This window comes from Marmota marmota, unplaced genomic scaffold (genome assembly GCF_001458135.2).
Source record: "Marmota marmota marmota unplaced genomic scaffold, marMar, whole genome shotgun sequence".
NCBI classification, from domain to species: domain Eukaryota; kingdom Metazoa; phylum Chordata; class Mammalia; order Rodentia; family Sciuridae; genus Marmota; species Marmota marmota.
In genome coordinates, this window is record NW_026000153.1 from 3432125 (window position 1) to 3454022 (window position 21898).

The 21898-nt window shown below is 40.6% G+C and overlaps 1 protein-coding gene across 7 annotated transcripts in view; it reads left to right on the forward strand.

The window, feature by feature from the left end:
• The window catches only part of Snx10 (sorting nexin 10), a 167324-nt gene that overhangs the window by 67831 nt on the left and 77595 nt on the right, over window positions 1-21898 (forward strand). Inside the window, exon 7 of one of the 7 annotated variants that reach the window (XM_048786373.1) lies at window positions 6320-7374. The exons of the other annotated variants lie outside the window; for them this stretch is intronic. Coding sequence (XP_048642330.1) covers window positions 6320-6350 — 31 coding nt within the window. The 3' untranslated portion in view covers window positions 6351-7374. Of the gene's footprint in view, window positions 1-6319; window positions 7375-21898 lie in introns of those variants that run through there. 7 annotated transcript variants of the gene reach the window in all.

Sequence of the window (21898 nt, forward strand, 5' to 3'; positions counted from 1 at the left end):
CCGGTCTCGTGAGCGCGCGCGCGCGGACGGGCCCGGGCCCCGCCGCCCGTTGGCTGGGTCCGGGCGGGCAGCGCTGGGCGGAGGCAGGCGGCGTCCCCCAGCTTGGGGCCGAACCCGTGTCTTTGTTCTGCAGATGCTCGCGCTGCACAGCTCTGTCTTGCGCCCAAGAGACCGACGGTGCTCAGCCTGGATGCGGCTATGGCCTGGGCGTTCCCCTGAGCGCCCTGGACGCGGCTGGGCTAGGGCAAACCCCCGCATCCTCAGTGTTCTCATCTGCACTTGCACTGCACATGTTAACCCCGGTCTCTTCCAGTCCCCCCGGGAGCCTAAAACCTTCCTGGCCGGTGTGTCGTCGTGTTAACCTGCCTCTTTTCATTTGGAGAGGGAGGGTACAGTCGAGCCTGGTGCGACTGGGCCGTGGGTGAGATTGGTGTGTGTGTGTGTGTGTACGTACGTACACGGGCGAAGAGCTACAAAACCCCTATCCCATTGGGTTGGGGACAGAAGAGAGAAGCTTTTTTCTTTTTTTTTTTTTTTTGCCCCAGAATAAAGAAGCGCTCGGCCGTTGACTACTAGGTGCAAGGCCTCTGGCGGACAGAGGGCGGCGCTGCAGGGCCAGTGCGGCGGCCGCAGAGGACCGTCAGCCCGAGAACCTGCAGCTTTGGGTCTGGCTAGTTGTCTGTGTCTGAAATGTTCCGGTCCGAAGTGTTTCCCCAGTGGAAAGCACTTGCAGCCCTTATAGGTTTCAGTTTGTGCTCAGAGAATCATCTATTCGCTCGTAAAATGATTCAGGAAACAACCCTAACGGGTTGCATTCGGTACAGAACACCTATCTGCAAAAACCCCACAAAGAAATGCAGTGGCTTGAAGGGAGACTATGCTAGGAATCCTGAGGTTATAGTTCCAGGTCGAGTTCCCACTGGCTTGATTCCAAGCACATCTTGACGTTTTAAGAAGGAAAAGCTTTGACCTGGATGATTTTGAGTTGTTCTAGGCCCTCAATTCTTCTACCCTCTGTTAACATTACATTTACAAATCCAAATAGCAAAGCCAGGAGGAACATCTTTTTAAAGGCAAGACCTAACACAAATATATTATACATGCTTGTATAATATATTTTTTTCTTTTCAAGTGATTAGGTTCACAGGTAGTGAGTTCTTTTCAAGTGATTAGGTTCACAGGTAGTGAGTGTGTGTGTATGTGTGTGTGTGTGTGTGTGTGTGTGTGTATACACACAGACAAGGGAAGTCATGTAGAGAAGCCCATTTTAATCCTTTAATAAAGCAAAACATCTTCCAAATGTGTATTTTTTATTGCTACAGATCTCAGGAAACTTGGTTATTTTCACAAATATATTCGTTTTTGGGTTCCACTACCTATAGAGAATTGGTTACAGAGGGCTCTGTGTGAACTGTTGGAGATAAAACAGGTACTTGCCTTTCCTAGGATTCATTCAGTACAATTCCAGCCGTCTGCACAGTGGTACACTGGGAGCCCTGTGCTTTCATTTAATTTTTTTTTTAACAAAAGCAATTACAGAAAAGTGCAAATTTAACGTGTGACATTTAACATTTTGCCATGGCAGTCAGCCTCCACTTAAATGGGGCCTTTCTGCGGAACAACAGGAGCCAAAAGGCCTTGTGTCATGGAGTAATGTAAGACACAATCTGGGCTGCAAACGCACAATGAATCGGGAAGGATTTATGTAATTAATTGACCAGTCTTAACCTGTTATCGTGATGTAAGGAATTTGGAACTCATTAATTTGGGCTCTGACAGATTTCATATTAGAGCTGGCAAATATGGATTGAGCCTCTTATTCTTGTAGCAGCTGGAATTTCCATGACAGTGAGGATTAGTGAAGAAGACCTATTGCTGGAGTCAAACTGCCTCTTTGTAATCAGTAGCCCTGCTCTGCATTAAAGGGATAATGAAAAAAAAAAAAGGAAAAAGCATATTACCTGGCATAAGAAACAGAAGAGGCGTATGTTCACCCAGCTAATATGTGTGTTGAGTTCAAGCATTTGCAGTTGAATGAAAATATTAATTTCAGTCATAAAGTTTAGATGCTTTATCAAGCACCTCAAGAGAAAAGGGCTCAGGTCAGGTTACATATTGTTGTCAAAGTTAAAAAGAAATTAAAAGATGGAGCCTTTGAATTTCCTCCATGTCTACACAGATAGTGTATGAAGAGGAAAATAGAAGTCTTACCAGGGGCAGATGGGATTTCCTGTAGTGTCACATCCATAAATGAGCGATTCAAGCTCTGAAGGAGAGATTGACTTTCTCAGGAGGAGCCACTTCCTGTCTCCTTGTCAAGGCTCTTAGTGGACCCTGTGAAACCCAGAACTCACATAATGAGCATTTAGTCGATAATCTAATCTGTGTCCTCTTCACATTGTATGGTGTTTAATGAATTACCCATTTGCAAATGTCTAGTTTCTCTTTGAGATTTTAAGAAAACCTAGTAAAAGCCTAACTTTAATTTTTCCCCTCTTGACAATCAGAAAACTGCTAGGTTAATAAAAGGTCCCAGGGGTTGGGGCTGGGGCTCAGCAGTAGCGCGCTTGCCTGGCATGTGTGAAGCACTGGGTTCAATTCTCAGATACACACACACACACACACACACACACACAAAGATCTATCAACAACTAAAAAAAAAAATGGTCCCAGAGATTAAATGAAATGTTTTCCCCCCTCCCTTCACAATAGGTCTCCCTTTTGCTGTGCTGTGTGATAAGGTTAATATAGCAACTGCCATAAGGAACATTAATACAGGAAGATAAGCAAAGTTGCACGTTTAAAACATTTGCAGGGTATCATTTGCCTTCTTCTGCTGATAAAGAAGACTTTGGTAACAAATGCAGAGCACAAGCACTGAATATTTAACTTACTAGAAAGAAAATCCAATTGACCTTTCATAGTATGTTGCTATTCATAAATACTTCTCAAAATTTTGTACTGAGTATCCTTGAAATATGTTTTTAATTTGCTTATTACCTTTAAATTTTTTCAGTCCCGACCCTCTATCTGTTTTTGGTTGTCTTGATTCCAGCCAAATTCCAAAACAAATAATTTTTCTTAGTTAGTGATAATGGGATTTAATATATCAATGAAATACTTGGTACAGAGGTTTGATTTTGATTATCTGGTTAACGAGTGATTTCTTCAGTTTTTGTTCCATTTAAATGGATGTATAAAGATAAACACTAGAAATGTGCATCAATATATTAATGTTATCCTTCACATTGAGGGCAAAATGAGAACTAGAAGTTGTTATTGGTATTATTATTTCAGTGGATGGCAATGAAGATAAACAACTGATATCAGCCAGGCTGGAAGAACTAGTATAAACCATGACAAGGGCGATTAATAGTGTTTATAAACATACTCAAAGTTTGTGTACACGATCTCAGCTCTCACCTAGGGATTTCTTTGTATTTTTTTAAATGGGTGATTTGTAAGTTGACAATTGCAAGGTTGTCAACTCCTGTGCTGCTTGTGCTGTTTATTCATCAGAGGTATGGAATAGACATGTTGAAGTGCGATTTATCAGAGGGTGTGGGTCTGGAAAGAGATTTACCAGAGAAGAGTATGGATCTGGAAGCAGGTCTGGTGAATTGATTCTGGCTTTTTTTTTTTAACTTAAAGGCAGGTCCCAAATTCTTTGGACCTCAGTGTCCTCATCAGTACAATAAGACTAAATCAGAATATCCTAAAGGTGTTCCCTAGAACACTAGTTCTGAGGGATGCAACTGTTAAAAAGAAAGGGGGTAGGAAAACAGGATGAGGTTTTCATAGTCAATTGCATTTCAGACATTGGGGTAAGTAAAGTTTAACATTGATTTTCTGCACGACATCTCAGTGTCTTTGATATGTTACCATTCCCTGTGACTCTGTGTGTATGACTGTATGCAGTTTCTCTAAACTGATTTGAAGAGGAGAATCTAAACTTCTGTGATCTTTTTAAAACTATACTACTTTGGATTTCTTCTTAGAATGATTAAGAGACACTTGCATTCACCATGGGTGTTTTTGAGGCCAGGGTGCGAGATATAAGTGGATATCACTAAGTGAGAAAGATTACTCTTTAGAGACCAGGTTGTCTAGAGAGGCAGATGCTATGTATGGTGCTATGTTTAAATGTCAGTTTCACTGCTTACAAAATGAGTGACCTGGGGCAAGTCACTTTTCAGAGTTTGCTTCTTTATAATCTGAGATAATACTGCAGCATGGCAGTAGGTATGAGGTGCAAGTGAAATCACTGCATATTCTGTCTGCTTGGGAAGGTCTCTTTCTGCCCCTCCCAAAGCCCTCTTGCTTGGCCAGTTCCTACTAGTTATCCAGGACTCTGATTAAATATTCCCTGTGCTCTGACACTTGCTCTGCCCATACCCAGCCAGATTTCCTCTGTATTTTGGTGGCCTGATATGCTTCCTAAACTCTACATGCCTCTCTGACAGCATCCATAGCCCATCACCTGTCTGTGCCTTTCTTCAGCAATAGTCCCTGGAGGGTGAGGACTTCATTTCATTTTGGACCCCCTTTCCCTTCCCCAGCACCAGCCCACAGTTGACTACAAGAGCACATTCTAGAGTTTATGATGAGTTACTATCAAATGGTACATAAGAGGCCCTCAGACCCTTCTTAAAGCCCCTTACCTGTGGCAGAAGAGCTTAGAGCAGAGTAGTAGGTGATTAAGAGATGTCTGTGTTCTTGGATTTGGGAAACATCAGATTTCCCAAGGGTAAACAAAAACCCTCTGTGTACTTCTTTCCAAGTAATAGTGTCTTGGTTCTCATTTCTCCTTGGCAGGCCACTGAAATGGTGATGTCACTACCCATTCATGAGGTCTATATGACGTTCAAAAAAAGCTTTCCTTGGGACTGTTTTTCTCCTTGACCAAGAGATCATTCAGTGAAATATTTTGGTTAAATATTTCTTTTGGTTGATTTGTTTCTCATTAGACACTGCACTTAGCATAGTGTATGTAAGGTGGAGTGGGCACTCAATAAATGGCCAGGGAGCAAATTGAAGTATCTGAGAGGCTGTCACCCTAGCAATATGGATAGGTTAGTGCTTTCTCCAAATGTCTGCTGCTGTGTTATAGAACCCCATATAAGGCTAGAGCCAGTCTGACTTTTAAAAAGTCATTGAAGGGGCTGGGGTTGTGGCTCAGTGGTAGAGCACTCGCCTGGCATGTGTGAGGCACTGGGTTCAATCCTCAGCACCATATAAAAATAAATAAATAAAGGTATTGTGTTCATCTATAACTAAAACATATTTTTAAAAGACGTCATTGAAAAACTAATTTAAAGCTTTGCTAAGATCTCCTAAAAAACACCAAGAAGTTGAATTTTAACCCTGTTAAACTTCTTTAAAAAAAAGCCTCTGTCTTGGGCTGGGGATGTGGCTCAAGCGGTAGTGCGCTCACCTGGCATGCGTGCGGCCCGGGTTCGATCCTCAGCACCACATACAAACAAAGATATTGTGTCCGCCAAAAACTAAAAAATAAATATTAAAAAAATTCTCTCTCTCTCCCTCTCTCTCTCTTAAACAAAAAAACAAACAAACAAACAAAAAAAAACAACAAAAAAAAGCCTCTGTCCAGCCAGGCATGATGGCTCATGCCTGTAATCCCAATGGCTCTGGGGGCTGAGGCAGGAGGATGGTGAGTTCAAAGCCAGCTTTAGCTACTTAGTGAGGCACTAACCAACTTAGTGAGACTATGTCTCTAAATTAACAACAACAACAAAATATATAAAAAAGGGCTGGGAATGTGACTCAGTGGTTAAGCCCCACTGGGTTCAATCCCTGATATCAAAACAAAATAAACAAAAAACACAATGCCTCTGTCTTCCCTCTCTCTCTCTTCCTTCCTTCCTTCTTCATGTCCCTTTCCTTCTTCAGCTTCTTTTCAAACTCTTGACAAATTTCCAGACTTCCAGACCCAGCCCAGCCCACACTGGCTCTGTTCTCCCCCCTTTCACCACCCCTCCAGCTTCCCCATCTTCTCCCAGCAGCTCTCAGGGTACATGCGACATGGTAGTATCCCATCTGCTGGGTTTCTCCTCACCCTAATCCCACAGCACAGTCTAGGAACTGGTCTGGAAGAGAGAGAAGTTCTCCTGGAGTGGAGGCTGGGACAGATGGTAGAGCCTGCTGGGCTGGAGGGTGTGAGCAGCCGTTACCAGTTGTCTGTCGTGGTAGTGAACAGAGTGAAGGCCATGTAGATAGCTTCCTGAAACTCATAATTCTGTTTAGGTTCAATAAGTAACGGGCACTGTCTTGAATCCAATTTTTGTTTTCCTCTTTGTAGGTCTACCTATCACGTTCATCTCCTGACCTGAAGGAGACCTCCCCTAAAAGCCACGGTGTGAGAAGCAATCTTATTTCTAAGGAACAATAGACAAATATTAACCACTTCTTTGAGAAAATCATTTTTATGTCCACATGCCCTATGTTCTATGTTCAGCCCAGCCTATAGGCAAGTCCCTTAGTCCTTAGGGTAAATGTGTAAGGGGGCTTGGAGTGAGGTTACCAGGGCAGGAGGACACCTGAAAACACTGTTGAACCGTTCCAGTGTTGGAAAGAGAAAGACAAAAACAGGTCTACAGGTCAGAGTCAACCTACAAGGTAGTTTATAAATTGTAAGGAGCATCTGCTATAGACATGCTGGGACATGCTGGGACTCACTAACTTGCTGGACATAAGGAACAGCAGCCATTGAACTGCTTAGTCATGTCTGCTTGTAATTGATAAAGAGCTGTAAGGGGCACTAGCCATAGGCATCCTTAGCAATGACTGGTTACAATTGATGGGGAGCACAGCTCCATGGACATGCACAAAGAACACGCCCAGCTGCAGTTACATCACCTCACCGGACATAACCAATGGACATTGATTTTCACTGGGTGAAACCAATCACCAACGTACAACAGAATATTGATGAGACTGGCCTCCTTGCTGTCCATCCCTGGACTGACCTCACCATTCCCTGATGTCCAGCCATCAGCTGGAGAGAACCACCAGACAATGTCTGTTCTTTGGCTAAGAGAAATCGTGTGGCATTGGAGGTATTTGGGAGCTCGTGGTTGCCCTAGGATTGTGTGATTTGCTTATAGTGTTTAGTTAGTGGGCATCCAATGATAGTTGGGGTGTTCCTACACACCCAACACTTTTTACATTGATTGTTTGTATTTGATGATTGGTGTGATCGAATATACGCTTGCAGGTAAAGACAGTCTGCCAGCACCACTCACCACACAATATTACTTACAATATTACAATTTACAATATCACTGTACTTTATATATATATTTTTAAATTAAAATTTCTTTAACCTTTCATTCTCTATTTGAAATGTGCTTAACATTATTATTTCATCCTCAGTTTTGCTTCTGTAATTTTTGGTACTTTTCTGAGTCAAAAGCTTGTTTATAACTATATTAAATAATTGACTTCCAAACTCAAATGTGACATTCGTGGAAAGGCTTTGTCAGTGATCTGTATTTTGAGCAATTTAATTTAAGGTTATTTTTAGTGGATGTAGGTATTGTAGAGCTTGTGGTTGAGCTTGACCTCCAGAGCAAGAACAATAACCAAAAAATGTAACCATAGTAAAACTTATTGACTTCTAGCATTGTGTTGACCTGTAACAGAGCCAGAAAAAAGGAGAGTGTTGGTTAAGGCAGGAGAGATTGTACTGTCTGTTAAAAGAGATTGTTTTGAAATAGAATGGAAATAAAAAAGAGGTAGTGTTATCTGGAGAACACAGAAACTGTAACAAAGAACCCCCAGGTTGTAATGGCTCAAATGGGAGAAAAAAAAATCTATTTCTCTCAGATAATTCTCCAAAGCAGGTGGGCAATCTTGGTTCCAGGAAGACATTCAGGGACCCAGGTTGGTGGAAAGGCTGTGCCACCCACAAGGTGTGCTTTCTGAAATTGGTCCAATCAGTCCCCTCTACAGCCAGAAAGAAGGAAAAGGAAGAGCATGGCTGGGGGAGACCCCTTTTAATTTGTTTTCCAATAGGAATTTGTGAAACACACACAAAAAATATCATATATCTCCATATCCATATGCACCCTTCGCTCAGCTTCAACAGTTATCTTTATATGGCCAAAAGGTGTCATCTGTTTCCTCCAAAGATGCCCTCCCCCTTTGCTGTACTATTTAAAGTCAAACCCAGACATCTTTAAGATTATCTGAAAGTTGTCCACATCACTACATGACTCAGTCACACACCACATTTAGCCACAAACAAAACTGGGCAGTTGTGCCTCTCTTGAAAGTACAGAATTGGAGGTGGGGAGGAGACTTGAAAAAGATTATAGAGATTGAAATTAAATTATTCAAGAAAAGACCAAAGACATTTCTACACTGTAGTAAAATCCAAATGATGATGATCACATACTGAGACCTCCTGAGAAGCTACTGTGAGTCTTATGCTTTTGTATTTTCAGCAAATGCAACATTTACTGAATAGAAACAGAATGGCAAAATGAAGTGGCTTAGAAAAACACCACAGAATCTTGCTCTTTTTCTCAGCTGTGTATAACTAGTTGAGATAAGGATTTTAGAGACCAGAAAGTCAATATGTGTGTAAATGATGAAGATGGTTTATTTGCTTCTGCTATTGGACTCTTAGGTCTTTTCAGGTGTTACAAAATATGTGTGTTTGTGATTTTATGTATTTTTGTGTAATAAAAAGAGAGAACAAGACACCACAGAATTTAAATTAACTAGAGAACCAGTTTAGACTAGTTTAATGAATTGATTCATGTTAACAAACATTTATTAAGCATGTATATTCAGAAAATTGATCTGAGTCCTCCAGGGGCTATGATGATAAGCATAACAGCCCTTGTTTTCAGGGGATCTCAATCTGAGGGTAGATATATAGGAAAATATCTAACCATGATTCAAGACAGAATGTACTAGGTGCCGTAGTTGAGGGCAGTGGGTATCCTTTGTTTTGCTCACCCCCTGCTCTCTTCTTGCACATCTCTAGGTGTTTCTCAGGGGCCATCCCTTCAGCCCTTGTGCCTGTGGTTTGAATGAAGCTGATTCAACCTCCATCATCAAAGGGGGCTGCAATCCAAGCCTGGCCAACCAGAGCAATGGTATTTTCCTAGCTTTACATGATTGGTTCAAAAGTGGGCATGTGACCCCATCAAAACCAATGATTTTCTTTTTATCACTGTTAAGAAAAGAAACTGTCTTTTATCCTCTGGGTTGGTGGGATAAGATGCAAACTTGGAATTGTGGGAAGCTATCTTGCTACCGTCTTGAGCACTGGTGAGAGTGGGCCAGGATGACACTGTTTAAACCTGCTGGGTACTTCTCTTGTCAAGAACTGCAGTAAGCACATTATTCACTGTTTATTGATTCACCCACTTGCTCAATTTGTCTGTGTTGTTGCATTTAATCTCTATAACATTAATCTGAGGTGGGTAGCATTATCCCCATTATATTAGACAGACCTATTGCTCATGAATGGAAGACTTGGGATATAATTCAGCTGTTTGTCAATCCTTGATCACCCCTTCTGTGGTTTCCCTAGATACAGCTTCTTAAAGAGAAAACAGCTCTTACAAGACCCGTGTGTTCTCTTAGCACCTAGAATAGTGCCATCACTTGGAAGGTACTCCTTAAATCTTTATTGACTGTGTGCATGTTTGTGGGGCAATGCATCATGGTATTGTTAACCAGAGTGGGGAGCACAGGAAGAAGTGTAGCAGGAACAAGAGCATGAATTCAGGTGTGGCAGTGATGATTTTGAAATGTGGCTACAGGAAGAAATGACATGCCCAGAGATGAAAATGGGGGGAGGAGGATAAATTGGCCATCTTTATACAAATATTATCTCAGTGAAGCCTTCCTTGGCCCTACATTGAAGTCTCCTTCTCAACTCCTCTGCCCTTACCCTCTCCATCCCTTTCCCTACTTTATATTCTCTTTAACAATTATCACATACACCTAAATGGATATCTATTTGTTTCTATCTCCTCTGCACTCCCATGATAATGGAAGTTGCAGTTGTCTAGGGGGATAGGCTGTTGTTCATTGTATCATCCCATATACTTGGAATAGTGCCTGGTACCTGGGAGGTACTCAAAAATATTTACTGAATCAATAATGGAAGTGGGTGAGATTGCTCACTGATGGTAGATCTAGAAGAGGGTGGACAGACAGAAAATCCAAGAGTTAGAAAGCAAACCAATGAAGGACAACTCTGAAGAATACAGAAGGCAGAAGGTCTCAAGGAGGCAGCCATGGGCAATAGGGTCCAATGTTGTAGAGAGGTCACATTGGCCCAGACCACCCGATATAGAATGAATTCTCTTTGGTAGCATCATACAGTATATGGTATGTGTTCTAGTCTGTTTCTGCTACTGTAATAGAATACCATTGACTGGGTAAATTATAAACAATAAAGGCTTATTTTATTCACATTACTGGAGGTTGGAAAGTCCAAGATTAAGGGGCTACTTCTGGTGAGGGCCTTCTTGCCAAGTCAAAACATGGCAGAAGGGCAAATGAGCACATGCAATACAGAAAAATTGGACAAAATTCATCTTTTTATTAGGAATCTGTTTCTAACTAACCTGCTCCCACAGATTAGCTAACTTATTCCCATGATAGCAGCCTTAATCCATTGATGAGGCTAGAGCTCTTATCACCTAATTACCTCTTAAAAGTCCACCTCTCAGTACCTTTAGAATGGCAATTAAGTTCCAAGATCAATTTTGGAGGAGACTCTCAAAATATAGCAGTGTGACAGTGCTTGGGATTCAGTCAGTCCAGTCCTGTTACTTATTAGTTATATGAATTTGAATAGATCACTGAACTTCTGAGTCTCAGTTCCTTATCAGTAAAATGGGTATAACTGACCATACCTTCAAACATAATTTTGAGGATGAATTGAATTACTGCATGGGAAAGACATATCTCTGTGTGAACCATTACTATTATTATTGATTTTCAACGATTAGAATAAATGTATAGACTAAAGGAAGTCATGCAGATGTCTATAACCTTATTATTTGTGAATAATTGATTTTAAGACAAAATATATGATGATTCTTGCCATCATTTTCAGTCATCATGCAAATTTATTTGAACGTGAGCACTTGTATTTATGAATTTGAGTTTGAGGCATTTTCTTTATCATGCCGGTTTCTGGTTTTAAATATGCCTTCTTGCTTAGGCTGTTTATGCAAATGCAAAACCTCAAAGACAAGAAGCAACATTTCAGTTCGCTGTTAGTTGGGCTGGAGAGCTACCAGCAACCATTCCCTTCCCCCGCCCCCTGCAGGGCATCTGGGGGGGGGGGTTTCATCCTCTGCAGCCAGGAGGTTGCATTGTAGCCTCTCTTTCTAGAAAATCCCTGATTTTATTTATGCATTAGCCTTTGATGTTGTAGATTTTGAGTTTGATTTAGTCCTGGTGGCTGCAAGTTTAACATTTTCTGAATATTTTCCTCCAAGCCCACAACCATATTTGGCAGCAAAGAAGCTGGAAGGATGAATAGACTTCCATGTTGCTTGGTTATACGTAGGGAGAGGCTGGCAGAAATTTGCAAGCATTTGCATATATACAATTGTCTGTCTGATGTTTGCTTCCATGCTTGCTCTCCTCCTCTGCCCCCTGTTCTCTTTGTGCAGTGAATTACTAATACAAATACAGATAATGAAATTTCTGATCTCAGCCTGCAAAGCAGACATGCATTTTGGAAGGTATCTGGGGAAAATGGATAGGCTCTCCTGATCTTGTTGCTTTATCCAGACAGGGCAATGAAGAGGAGAAAGTAATTACAAAGACTTGTCTTTGAAGGTAGAATGAGTGGCACTGACAGGGTTTCTTTTCAGGGAATCTTGTAGAGATGGTATTTTCTTGTTAATACCGGTAGGTATTATTCCTGGAAATGGAGTTTATGTATTAAATGTGTGTTCAGCAGATGGGACACTGTCCACAGGAAGCAGAACGAGTCTGTCTTTTTGAGTTCAAGGAGAGTAAGTATAAGGTAGTGGAATTTGCCCCCAGCCTGAGGCAGACCCCAGAGCAGCCATGATAGTTCAAATCCCAGAGAGAAGAATTTGCCATGAAAGCAATTTTTTTTTTTTTTTTTTTAGCAAATCACTGCTCCTACTTATTTAGGAATGACCAGTTTCTTAAGCAGAAGCATGACTTAGTTGGGCAACTGGAGGTGGTGACTCTGTGGCCCTAATTAGGTGGCAGTGATATCAGGGATGCTTAGCTTGCTTGACTACAGAGTGCATTCCTATTAACTATTAGAAAGTTCCCTGGAGAGAAGATCTCAAGGAGGACCTTAATTGGAAACTTTTTAGAGTAACAAACATTTTCTTTTACCTATATCTTTGTGATGGACTTAAAGTTAATACTCTGGCAAATAAGCAGCAAAAATTAAGCCCATGCTTCGTTAAGCAAATAAACAAAGAAATTTTAGTTGTTGATGCACCTTATAATTTATGGCACAACATGATCACCTCTGGTTTCTTAAAAGACACATTAATTTTTTCCTTTTAAAATAATCTTTGGTGTTACTTATTATCCACCTTTTATCATATATCACGTAGTAAACATCAATTCTGTTTGTCTGAATAGGTTTCTACACAACCCAAGTTTGTGCTGACAGCTTGTAGGAAAAGAACAAATATTTGATTTTTATTTCATGTAAATATTGCATGCTGTCAAACAAGATTGGCTTAAAGAGGCTAAGATTTTGTCTTTCATAGCTCACCAAGGGACAGCTAATCTATAGCAGAAATAATTTTAAATGTAGAACTGCTGTGTGGAAAACAGAGACCTCCCACTGGTTGAAATGACATTAGTGGAAAAAAATTTTAGCTGAAAAAGGTTATGAAATGTTTATTTTGATATACAGCTAAGATATGTTGGGAATAGAATAAAAACAGAGAGAAATGGCTTAAAAGACTGTGCTAACAGCTATTACTCTATTGGAAATTAGATTAGTGGTATTATAACACTTTAAATAGACATACATGAAATGATGTAACTATACTAGGACAGGGTTAAATAAAATAGCATTATTCTGAATAAGGTCAAAATTCAGTTCTCAAAGTGACTGACATGAAGGAACTCATGGAGCCATTGTTGGGTTCTTTGCTGTCCTTCTATTCTCTGTTACCTGTCCTTTACAGCCCATAATGAGGCAGGTTGAGGTACACTGTTGCACTTTTGTGGCAGACAGTGAATGGAAGGAAATTTCTCTTAAAAGTGAAGACCATGTTGATCCCAAGGATGCTATTGCACCGACTCTACACTATGGAGGTTTAAGCTAGTTCGCGAAACTCATTTGCAGATGCAATGGATACCAAACTGAAATATGAAATATTCATTACATAGCCTACCGCTTCTGTTTGGATTCATGCTGTCTGCCATTTTAGGTGGGCTTGGGGACTGATGCTCCCCTTGGGTTCTCTTCCCGTTTCACAATGCCTACTGTGCAGCGCTACTGGATATGTCAGCCGCCTGGCCACCTCACTGGCGTGACTGTTGTTCCCATTTTCCTTTATACAATGAAGAATTAACTGTTCGGGTACTGTCATCTGCCTCATACAATGCACTTTATAACACAGAAGAAGAATTTTAATAAGACCTCCAAGGGGTCTGCTGCCATTTTTAGAGGAAAGATTTCCTACAAAGGAAGTGCATGGAAACTCCCAAGAGAAAGCTGTTGAAAACACCCCCACTGAGAGGAACCAGTGTCATCCCATGTTATTGTCTACCTGTCACCACAGCCCTCGCATGATTCTGACAGGCCGCTCTTTCCTCTTGTAGCCAGTGCTGCTTAATGTCATTTTCTTGGTTGAACATCTTTATTTCTGACTTGTTACAAACCATTAACTAGTTTCCAGGTTTCAATGTCCTGGCTACTTTTGACTAGTAAGTCATTTGGCATAACAAGGTTTCCCTTTATCATCCTGCTAAAGAAAATCTCTACAAGAAATGATCAATGTTCCAATTTCTCTGAGTCCTGGCAGATAGGAAGTGCCTGTCATCAGATGCAAGGCATCTTTTCTAAAAGCATATTCTAGTTCATATAATAGAACTTGACAGACACTCTAGGTAACCATTGCACTGTTGGTGGAAGGCTTCAAACAAATTTAGGGGAAAAGCAGAGAATTTTACAAATACACTTGCTTGTGATGATCTCAAATAAACCCAACAACACTGTTTTTAATTAGATGTCCTAGATGAACTGTTTCCAAACATACAATTCTTTGAATATATTTTGAAAAGCATTCAATGGTTGAACAGTTGTCAATCTCTATCAACACACATTTTAAAGCATTGGTTATATGTAGCATTGCTGAAATGAAGATTGGCTGCTTTGGACACTGATGTTTAAAATAATATATACAGACATGTAGCTTGATGACATGTTGCTACAGCATTAAAAATGTAGGCTTTAGTTTGCTTTTATGTAAAGCTACTCACACATGAAATTCATGTAACTAAAATTTTCATCTTTTCCCAAATGACTCCATATTATTAAAGTTTTAAAAGTATACTCCCTCAAAAGTGTACTTAAAATGTTATGAGCTTATCTATTAATGAAGCATAATGCTATTTAAATCCTAAAAGGAGTATTTATATATTCTTGCCTAATTAATAGTCTATGGAGATTTTCAGTTATTGATTTAGCAATTCTACTTCTGGGAATCTATCTCAGCCAAGTAAGTGGGCCAGTAAGTTTGTAAGCATGGATTTCCAGTGAAGGTGGCACCATTTTTTGTTTTTCAATCGTGAGAGACCTTAGCAATGCATTAGTAGGGGCACTGGAAATGAGCCTCCACATATCCATAAAATGGAACACTCTTTTGTTATTCAAAAAAATGAGCTCCAGATGGATGTGGGAGGTTCTGTGGAGTGGAAGAAGCAAGTCTGTCAAGTGCAATGCTACTCCTGAGGGTAGAGGAGACGACCTCCCCTATATTGGCAGGAGCATGGAAAACAGTCTGGAAGGAGACATACCAGACAGGCTCTGGCTGTGAAGTGTGGGGAAAATAGGAGAAAGCGCTGGTTTTTGCTTTTCATACCTCCATGTTATTTGAACTTAGATTCTCTAGTGTTTATAGACACTATAAGTTAACACCCTGATTATATAATTTTAAAAGGAAATCTCATGTCATGGAAAGGATCAGATGAAAAGAGATAAATGTACTTGAAATTTCTAACAAAGTAGCAGGGCTTCCTTCCAATCAGTTAACTCTGGCACTTGGAGAATTTTGTCTTGATGCATTTTAACAAACAGAATCTCAAAACATGGGTTCACATGTTGTCAGCCCCGAATGGATGTCACTCTAGACAGCGGCAGTGGTCCTAAGTCTGTTGGTTTCCCGGTGCTGTATTTCAAATCAGCTCATAAATTATTAATAGTACATGTGTAGGTCAGAGACACACTAACCCTGACAATCATTCTATAATATTTTCTCTTTAGCATTAGAAGAGAAGAGAAGGGAGTAATCAATATGCAGCATCAGAGGTACATCTCACATAGATATGGTATGTGCACTTAGGAAAAAAAGAGTCAGATCTTTACAAAAACCTGTCAGACTGGCATTAATCTTGTATTATGAATAATGTGGCTATCTATGAATCTTTAATATTTTTTAAATGATGAAATTGTATGGTATGCTCTACCAAAGCAAATTTGATAAAATGTGAGAATAGTTTGATCAATGAAGATGTTGATATACATGAATAAAAAAATTTAAACCTCACTCATTAAAATGGAAGAAGCAACAGCTATACTTTGACCCCAGAGTAAATTTTCAGCTCAGATAAATTGAGTTCTACCATTATCCATAATGTCTGGAAAGTATTCTTTAAACAAGTTATAAAATAATTGTTTGGTTAAAACCATCATCTCACCAGACAAGACACCTTTGGTAATAATACTACTAACAACCACTATGGTGCTAGTTTCTAGCTCATAATAAAAATTGTATTTGGAAATTCCTAACAAACACACAGATTAATGTTTCATATATAGGATACAACAGTGCTCATGAAAGATTGCAATACCAATGGTTTGTTAGAAATGCTGTTATATTCATTTTTTTCCCCATGAAGTAATCCTGGGATAATTTGTTCCAGGTTTAATTTTCATGAAAGTAAAAGTAGATCAAGAACTTTGTTTATGAAATTTGCCTAATGAAGAAATTTTAATCAGTGCTTGTTGAACTGAAGATAAAAATATAGTTTGTTTCTACAGATTTGAGGAGAATTAACATGCATCTGATTGTTAATATTTGATTCTTGTTTAATTATTTATGATATCAAGGAATGAATCTGTCAAGTAAATAATGAAATGCGTACATGCGGCATATGTAATTAGGTTAGGTGCATAAATCCAAAGTGTTCACTTTATAGTTGTCAGTGCAAAATTTATTAATAACGAGAAATGTTAAGTGAAGAAAATTCTTAACACAGTCTACTTTGTTAGTGTGGATTATAGCAATTGTTGGGTAAAAAAGAAGAAAGGGAATAACGAGGAGGGGGAAAGGAAGAAGAGGAAGAAAAGTAGCAGCCAGGCACCATTTTTAGTTGTGTTTTCATGGTTTAAAAATGTTAATGAATGGGAGCACATTTTATGTTTTCCTATTTAGAAATGTATGATTTGAACAAATGTGTTGTGGGTTTGAATGAATGTTGTAAATGGAACAAATCCATATTAAAAGAGAAGAGGCTCCAGGGTTTTGAAATCCAAACAATTAATCCAAGGGTGAAAATTCAACAACGTTTGAGAAGCAAAAACCTACTCTATGACTGAACTATAAGATTCCCATCTTGAGATTTGGCTTTAAACTCACAGTGAGGGTGACCATATGGCCAGCAGTGTGTCCTCAGCTGTGTTCTTTCTTCAAAGGCTGGCTGAATGGAGCGGGGACAGAAGCACCTTGTCAAGTATGTCCTTGAGCTCCAGCTTTGTATGGGATAGTGGGGCACATAATAAAATAAGATCTGGGGAGACCTCAGATCCCTGTGAGTGGTGGGGGAGGGGAGGAGTAGGTGGTACTTCTGGGGAGGATGGGCTGCAGGTTAGAGGACACACCTGTCGTCCTTGAGGAGTCAGTGCAAATTCTGACCCTATGGGGGAACCTGGCTGAGTGGGTGTCGCCAAGTCCTGTTAAAGAATCTGACTTGCTAACCTGGTTAGAGTTAGTTCTGTCCTTAAAGTTAATCATTAATAGCACTGTGTGGCATAAAGGGTGATCAACCAGGAAACAAGATAGTGAGATCCCACTAACATCACTAGCATGACAACTTCTGGAAAGTTCTCTAGACTCTAGGGTCTCAGTGTCTTCATCTGTCAATTGAAGAGACTGTAATTCTGGCTTTAGCGCTCTATGATTCACAGAAATGGAGTTGGAATACATTAGATTGTGTGCAAGCAATTCCATGGGTGTCTTGATAAAAGTGGGGAGGGAGGTAGTATATGTGCCAGCACTCATCATCTGACAGCTGTTGTTACAGGGGCACTGATACATTTATTAGAATATGGAAGGTACCCTGGGCACAGTGGCTCAAGCCTGCAACCTCAGCGGCTCGGGAGGCTGAGGCAGGAGGATCACTTCAAAGACAGCCTCAGCAATTTAGTGAGGCCCTAAGAAACTTAGATCCTGTCTCTAAATAAAATATAAAAAAGGGCTAGGGATGTGACTCAGTGGTTAAGTACCCTTGGGTTCAATCTTGAGTGCCAGCAAATGGATTAATCCACTGATGAGGTCAGAGCCCTAATCACTGCCAGACAAACAAACAAAAAGTGGAAGATACCATTGCAAAAGGGAGTCCATGGGTATAGCCACCACTTAAAAATGTTCTTGCCTTATATATATAAAAAAAATTAAAAGAGAACTAGAAGTCCTATTCAGTGTAAGAAAGTGACATTACAAAGAATGTATGTCATCATTTTCCTATCTGCTTTGATGAAAAGAGGGGAATGGCTATTTAATAACTTCATCTTCAAATGCTTCTGTAATTTACAGGCTTTTGAAAAAGTGAATAATCTGTTATCAAATTATTTGCTAAGTCAAATGAATTGTTTGCTATTTTTATGACTTAATTTTCAGATGTCTACAAATGAAAGAATTAAGCCACTAAACTTTTGGATGATTTATATGCAGAAATAGAGGACTAAGAGACTGGCTAAAATTCAGCTTTTATTTTGGCCTTGCCTGTCCTATTTCCTTCTCTGTCATCCTGTTCTCCTCTCCTCAATACAATCCAGGAGTAAATCCTGATTGGTTTCCAATTAGATAATCCTATCTCCCTTGCCAGTAAAGTGTTTTGAGAGTACAATTCTGGCCAATTTGAGACACAAAAGAGGCTAAGGAGTTTCTGGCATAATTTTCTTCTTAAGAAATTTAAGATAAGAACAGTTCAATTTTGTTGTTTTTGTTTTTGGAGTAGGGGGACTGGACTTTGCCATGCTTTAAAGCAATGCCTGGAACTATGGCAGCTATTTTGAGACTTGAGGAGAACGGTCTAGGACAAGGTCAACAAGCTGAGGATGGCAGAACAGAAAGAGAAGAATGTGGGTTCTTGACAACATTAAATATTTTTGAGCTGCTTGATTAACCAACCTTGTATCTTCCACCTTGGGACTTCCTATATGAGATACTATATATTTCTTGCTCTTGATGCTAGTGGATACAAGTTTTTAATTACTTGAATCAAAGTTAATCTAATTAAAGTAAGAGATTTAAGAAGTTTTATCACATCTAAGAGAACAGCTCATTCTTAAATTGGAAGTGAGGTTAATACAATTCTACAGAAAACATTTATTGTCCATCTTACTTGCTTGCATTATTGTCCATTTTACTTGCTTGTTTAGAAATGTGCCTTACTTAAGTAATACTGGATATCAATAAATAAAACATATGGTAAATACTGCTAAGGACAAATACTAAATAACTCAATATTTAGTACAATTATATGTGAGAAATGGGAAAGGCTTCTTGGAAGAGGTGTTTTTTTAATCTGAACTTGAAAGGATCCATAGGTATTTGAATGGTTGGAGGCAGAGTTTGAAAGCATTCCAGAGAATGTGGGCATCTAACACTGTAGTGTAGGCCATAGAGGGGAAATGCAAAAGTATGGTTTGGGGGTACTCGTTAGTGGGCAAACAAGGCTGGTCCTGGGGTTGGTGCAAATCGCGGAGGATCTTGCTAAGGAGTTTGGGTTATTTTTCCTCAGCAGTAGGAAACAGCTATTTGAGCCAGTTACCATTTATTGATTCCAGGTGAACTAATAGAACATGTAGTACCTACTTTATATATTTAAATGAAGAGTGTGCATGATTTTAATGAAACAATAAAAATTCTTCTCCCATTCTAATTTGGATTTTTTTTTTTGTGGTCCTGGGGTTTGAAACCAGGGCCTTGTGCATGCTAGGCAAGCACTCAACCAACTGAGTTATATCCCCAGCCCTGGATTCTGTTTTAGAGCAGTTGCCAAGGGAAACTACTACATGATGGTTAAGTAGCCATTATTTCCCCAAAAGGTTTAAAACTAGATGTAAATTCCCTAGATAAAAGACTTATAGGCCAGTAAGCAAGATTTCAAAGACAGTCAAGCTCAGACACCTGGATGTGTGAGTGCAGGATGGCAAGATGTGGGGTCTGACACTTCTGGAGAAGATGACCTGCTTGTGTAGCAAAGAAATGTTGTCCTGAGGGAAAAAGGAGTGGGAAAAAATGCTGTGATAGTAAGCTTTTTTTTTTTGTTACCGGGAATTGAACTCAGGGGCACTTAACCACTGAGCCATATCCCCAGCCCTTTTCTTTTATTTAGAGACAGGGATTCATTGAGTTGCTTAGGGCCTCGCTAAATTGCAGAGGCTGGCTTTAAACTCACAATCCTCCTGCCTCAGCCTTCCGAGCTGCTGGGATTACAGGTGTACACCACCATTTCCAGCTATTAGCTTTTTGTCACTGTGACCAAAACACCTGACAAGAACAACTTAGAGGAGGAAAGATTTATTTGGGTTCATGGTTTCAGAGGTTTCTCAGTCCATAGCTGGCCAGCTCCAAGGTGGGAACATCATGGTGAAAGGGCTGTGGGAGGAAAGTTGCTTAGCTTTCAGTTGCTTGGCAGTCAGAAAGGAAAGAGGGAGGGACAGAGAGGGGTGGGATGGAGACACACACACACACACACACAGACACACACCAGGGAAATTCCTCCAGCCACACTCCACCTACCTGTAATTACCCCGACTCAGTATCCATTCAGTTCTCAATGGACAAATCCAGCAAATGGATTAATCCACTGTTGAGGTCAGAGCCCTAATCATTGCCCAAAAGCTCCACTTCTGAACCTTGTTGCATTGGGGATCATGCTTTCAACGCATAAACTTTTGGGGGAAATTCCAGATCCAAACCACAATAACATTTTAGAGCCTTAAACCTGAGTGAGGTGGAGGTGAATGCAGGAAGAGAAGCTGGAAGTACAGAATGTGATCTCATGTAAGCATCCAGGAGTAGACACTGATGAAGAGACAAAACATAGAGAGGACTGAATTTTGCAATCTTCATTTGTTTACTTCTTTATATTTTCTCTTGTTCACAGAAGGAATGAACCTCAAGTATATTCCAGAATCAACACCAGGCTGCATGAATTTATGAATAGTAGAGATAGGATTAGAATATGATTTTTCTCACCTTCAGCGCACTTACCTTAGCAATTCTCCACAAAGGGTAGCTTTGTTGCCTGGCTCCTCTGTGGTTATCAGGTGGCCTTCACATCATCCAGCAGAAGCAATGGCATCGCTTCCACCTCTTTTATAGAACAAGAAAGCATTTCCCAGAACTCAGCAACAGATAGCCCACAAGTGGTGTTGGCCTGGACTGGTCATGTGCTCTTTTTCAAACCAGTCCCTGCACATGGGAATGGGTTGGTTGCAACAGATTTAGACCACTTAGGATTTATCCCTGGCCAAGGTGGGAGAAGGAGGAATGGCTGGGGGAGGGAGATACAGGACTTCAGTGTGAACTACAAGGGCCTAGAAAAGAAACATTGCTGAGTGGTTGAGAACTCAAACACGGTCCTGGCTGGGTTACCTTGGGCTCCTTGCAAGGCTTAGCTAAAGAGAGAGTTGCCAGGAGAGCAATAGGGTTTTGTGATAAAAGTAAGACAGGTGAAGCATTTGGCAGTGCTTTGTGCTGGGTGCATCCTCAAAAGATGTGCCCTATTATTTTTGTGCTGTTGCTGCTGCGGTTTCTATTTCTATTACTAAAAAATGACCTAGTTCCTGCCATCCAGAAGTTCACAAGGGGTCTATGGGTGATAACCGGAACTGTCACGAGGCAGAGGTGACTTCTTGCCAGGGAGTGAGTCGTTCCCTCTTTGTACCAAAGAAGAAAGGCTCTTGTGAAGACTGATTTGCTTCAGCCTAAGACTTGACTTAGTTTTGAGGAACCCAATCAGACTTGGGATTTGGCCGGTGGGTCCTGTACAGTGCCACAGCAGCCTCCTGGGGGCAGCAGGACGCGAAGACCTGGGGGAGCAGGGAGCAAGCAGCACGTTCCCTTTCTCTACTAGCTGAGTAGAGGAAAATGGGGCGCCAGGGATTCTTAGGTCCATCCAATTTGATCACCAAACTGGGACCGGGAATAGTGGGGTCGAACCTTTTCCATGAGGTTCAAGGTTACAAAATGGTACCCCATTGATTACCCTTATATTCTGACCTCTCCATAGCATTAATTGGATAACGGAGTCAAGAGGCTGGGCCTCTGCTTCACCCTGACGAGCAAACCCTAGTCCCTAAGCAGCGCTCGCCCACTCGCCCGCGCGTCCCCTTCTCCTCCCGGCCCCGGCGGTGCGGGCGGGCCCGGCGGGAGGAGGA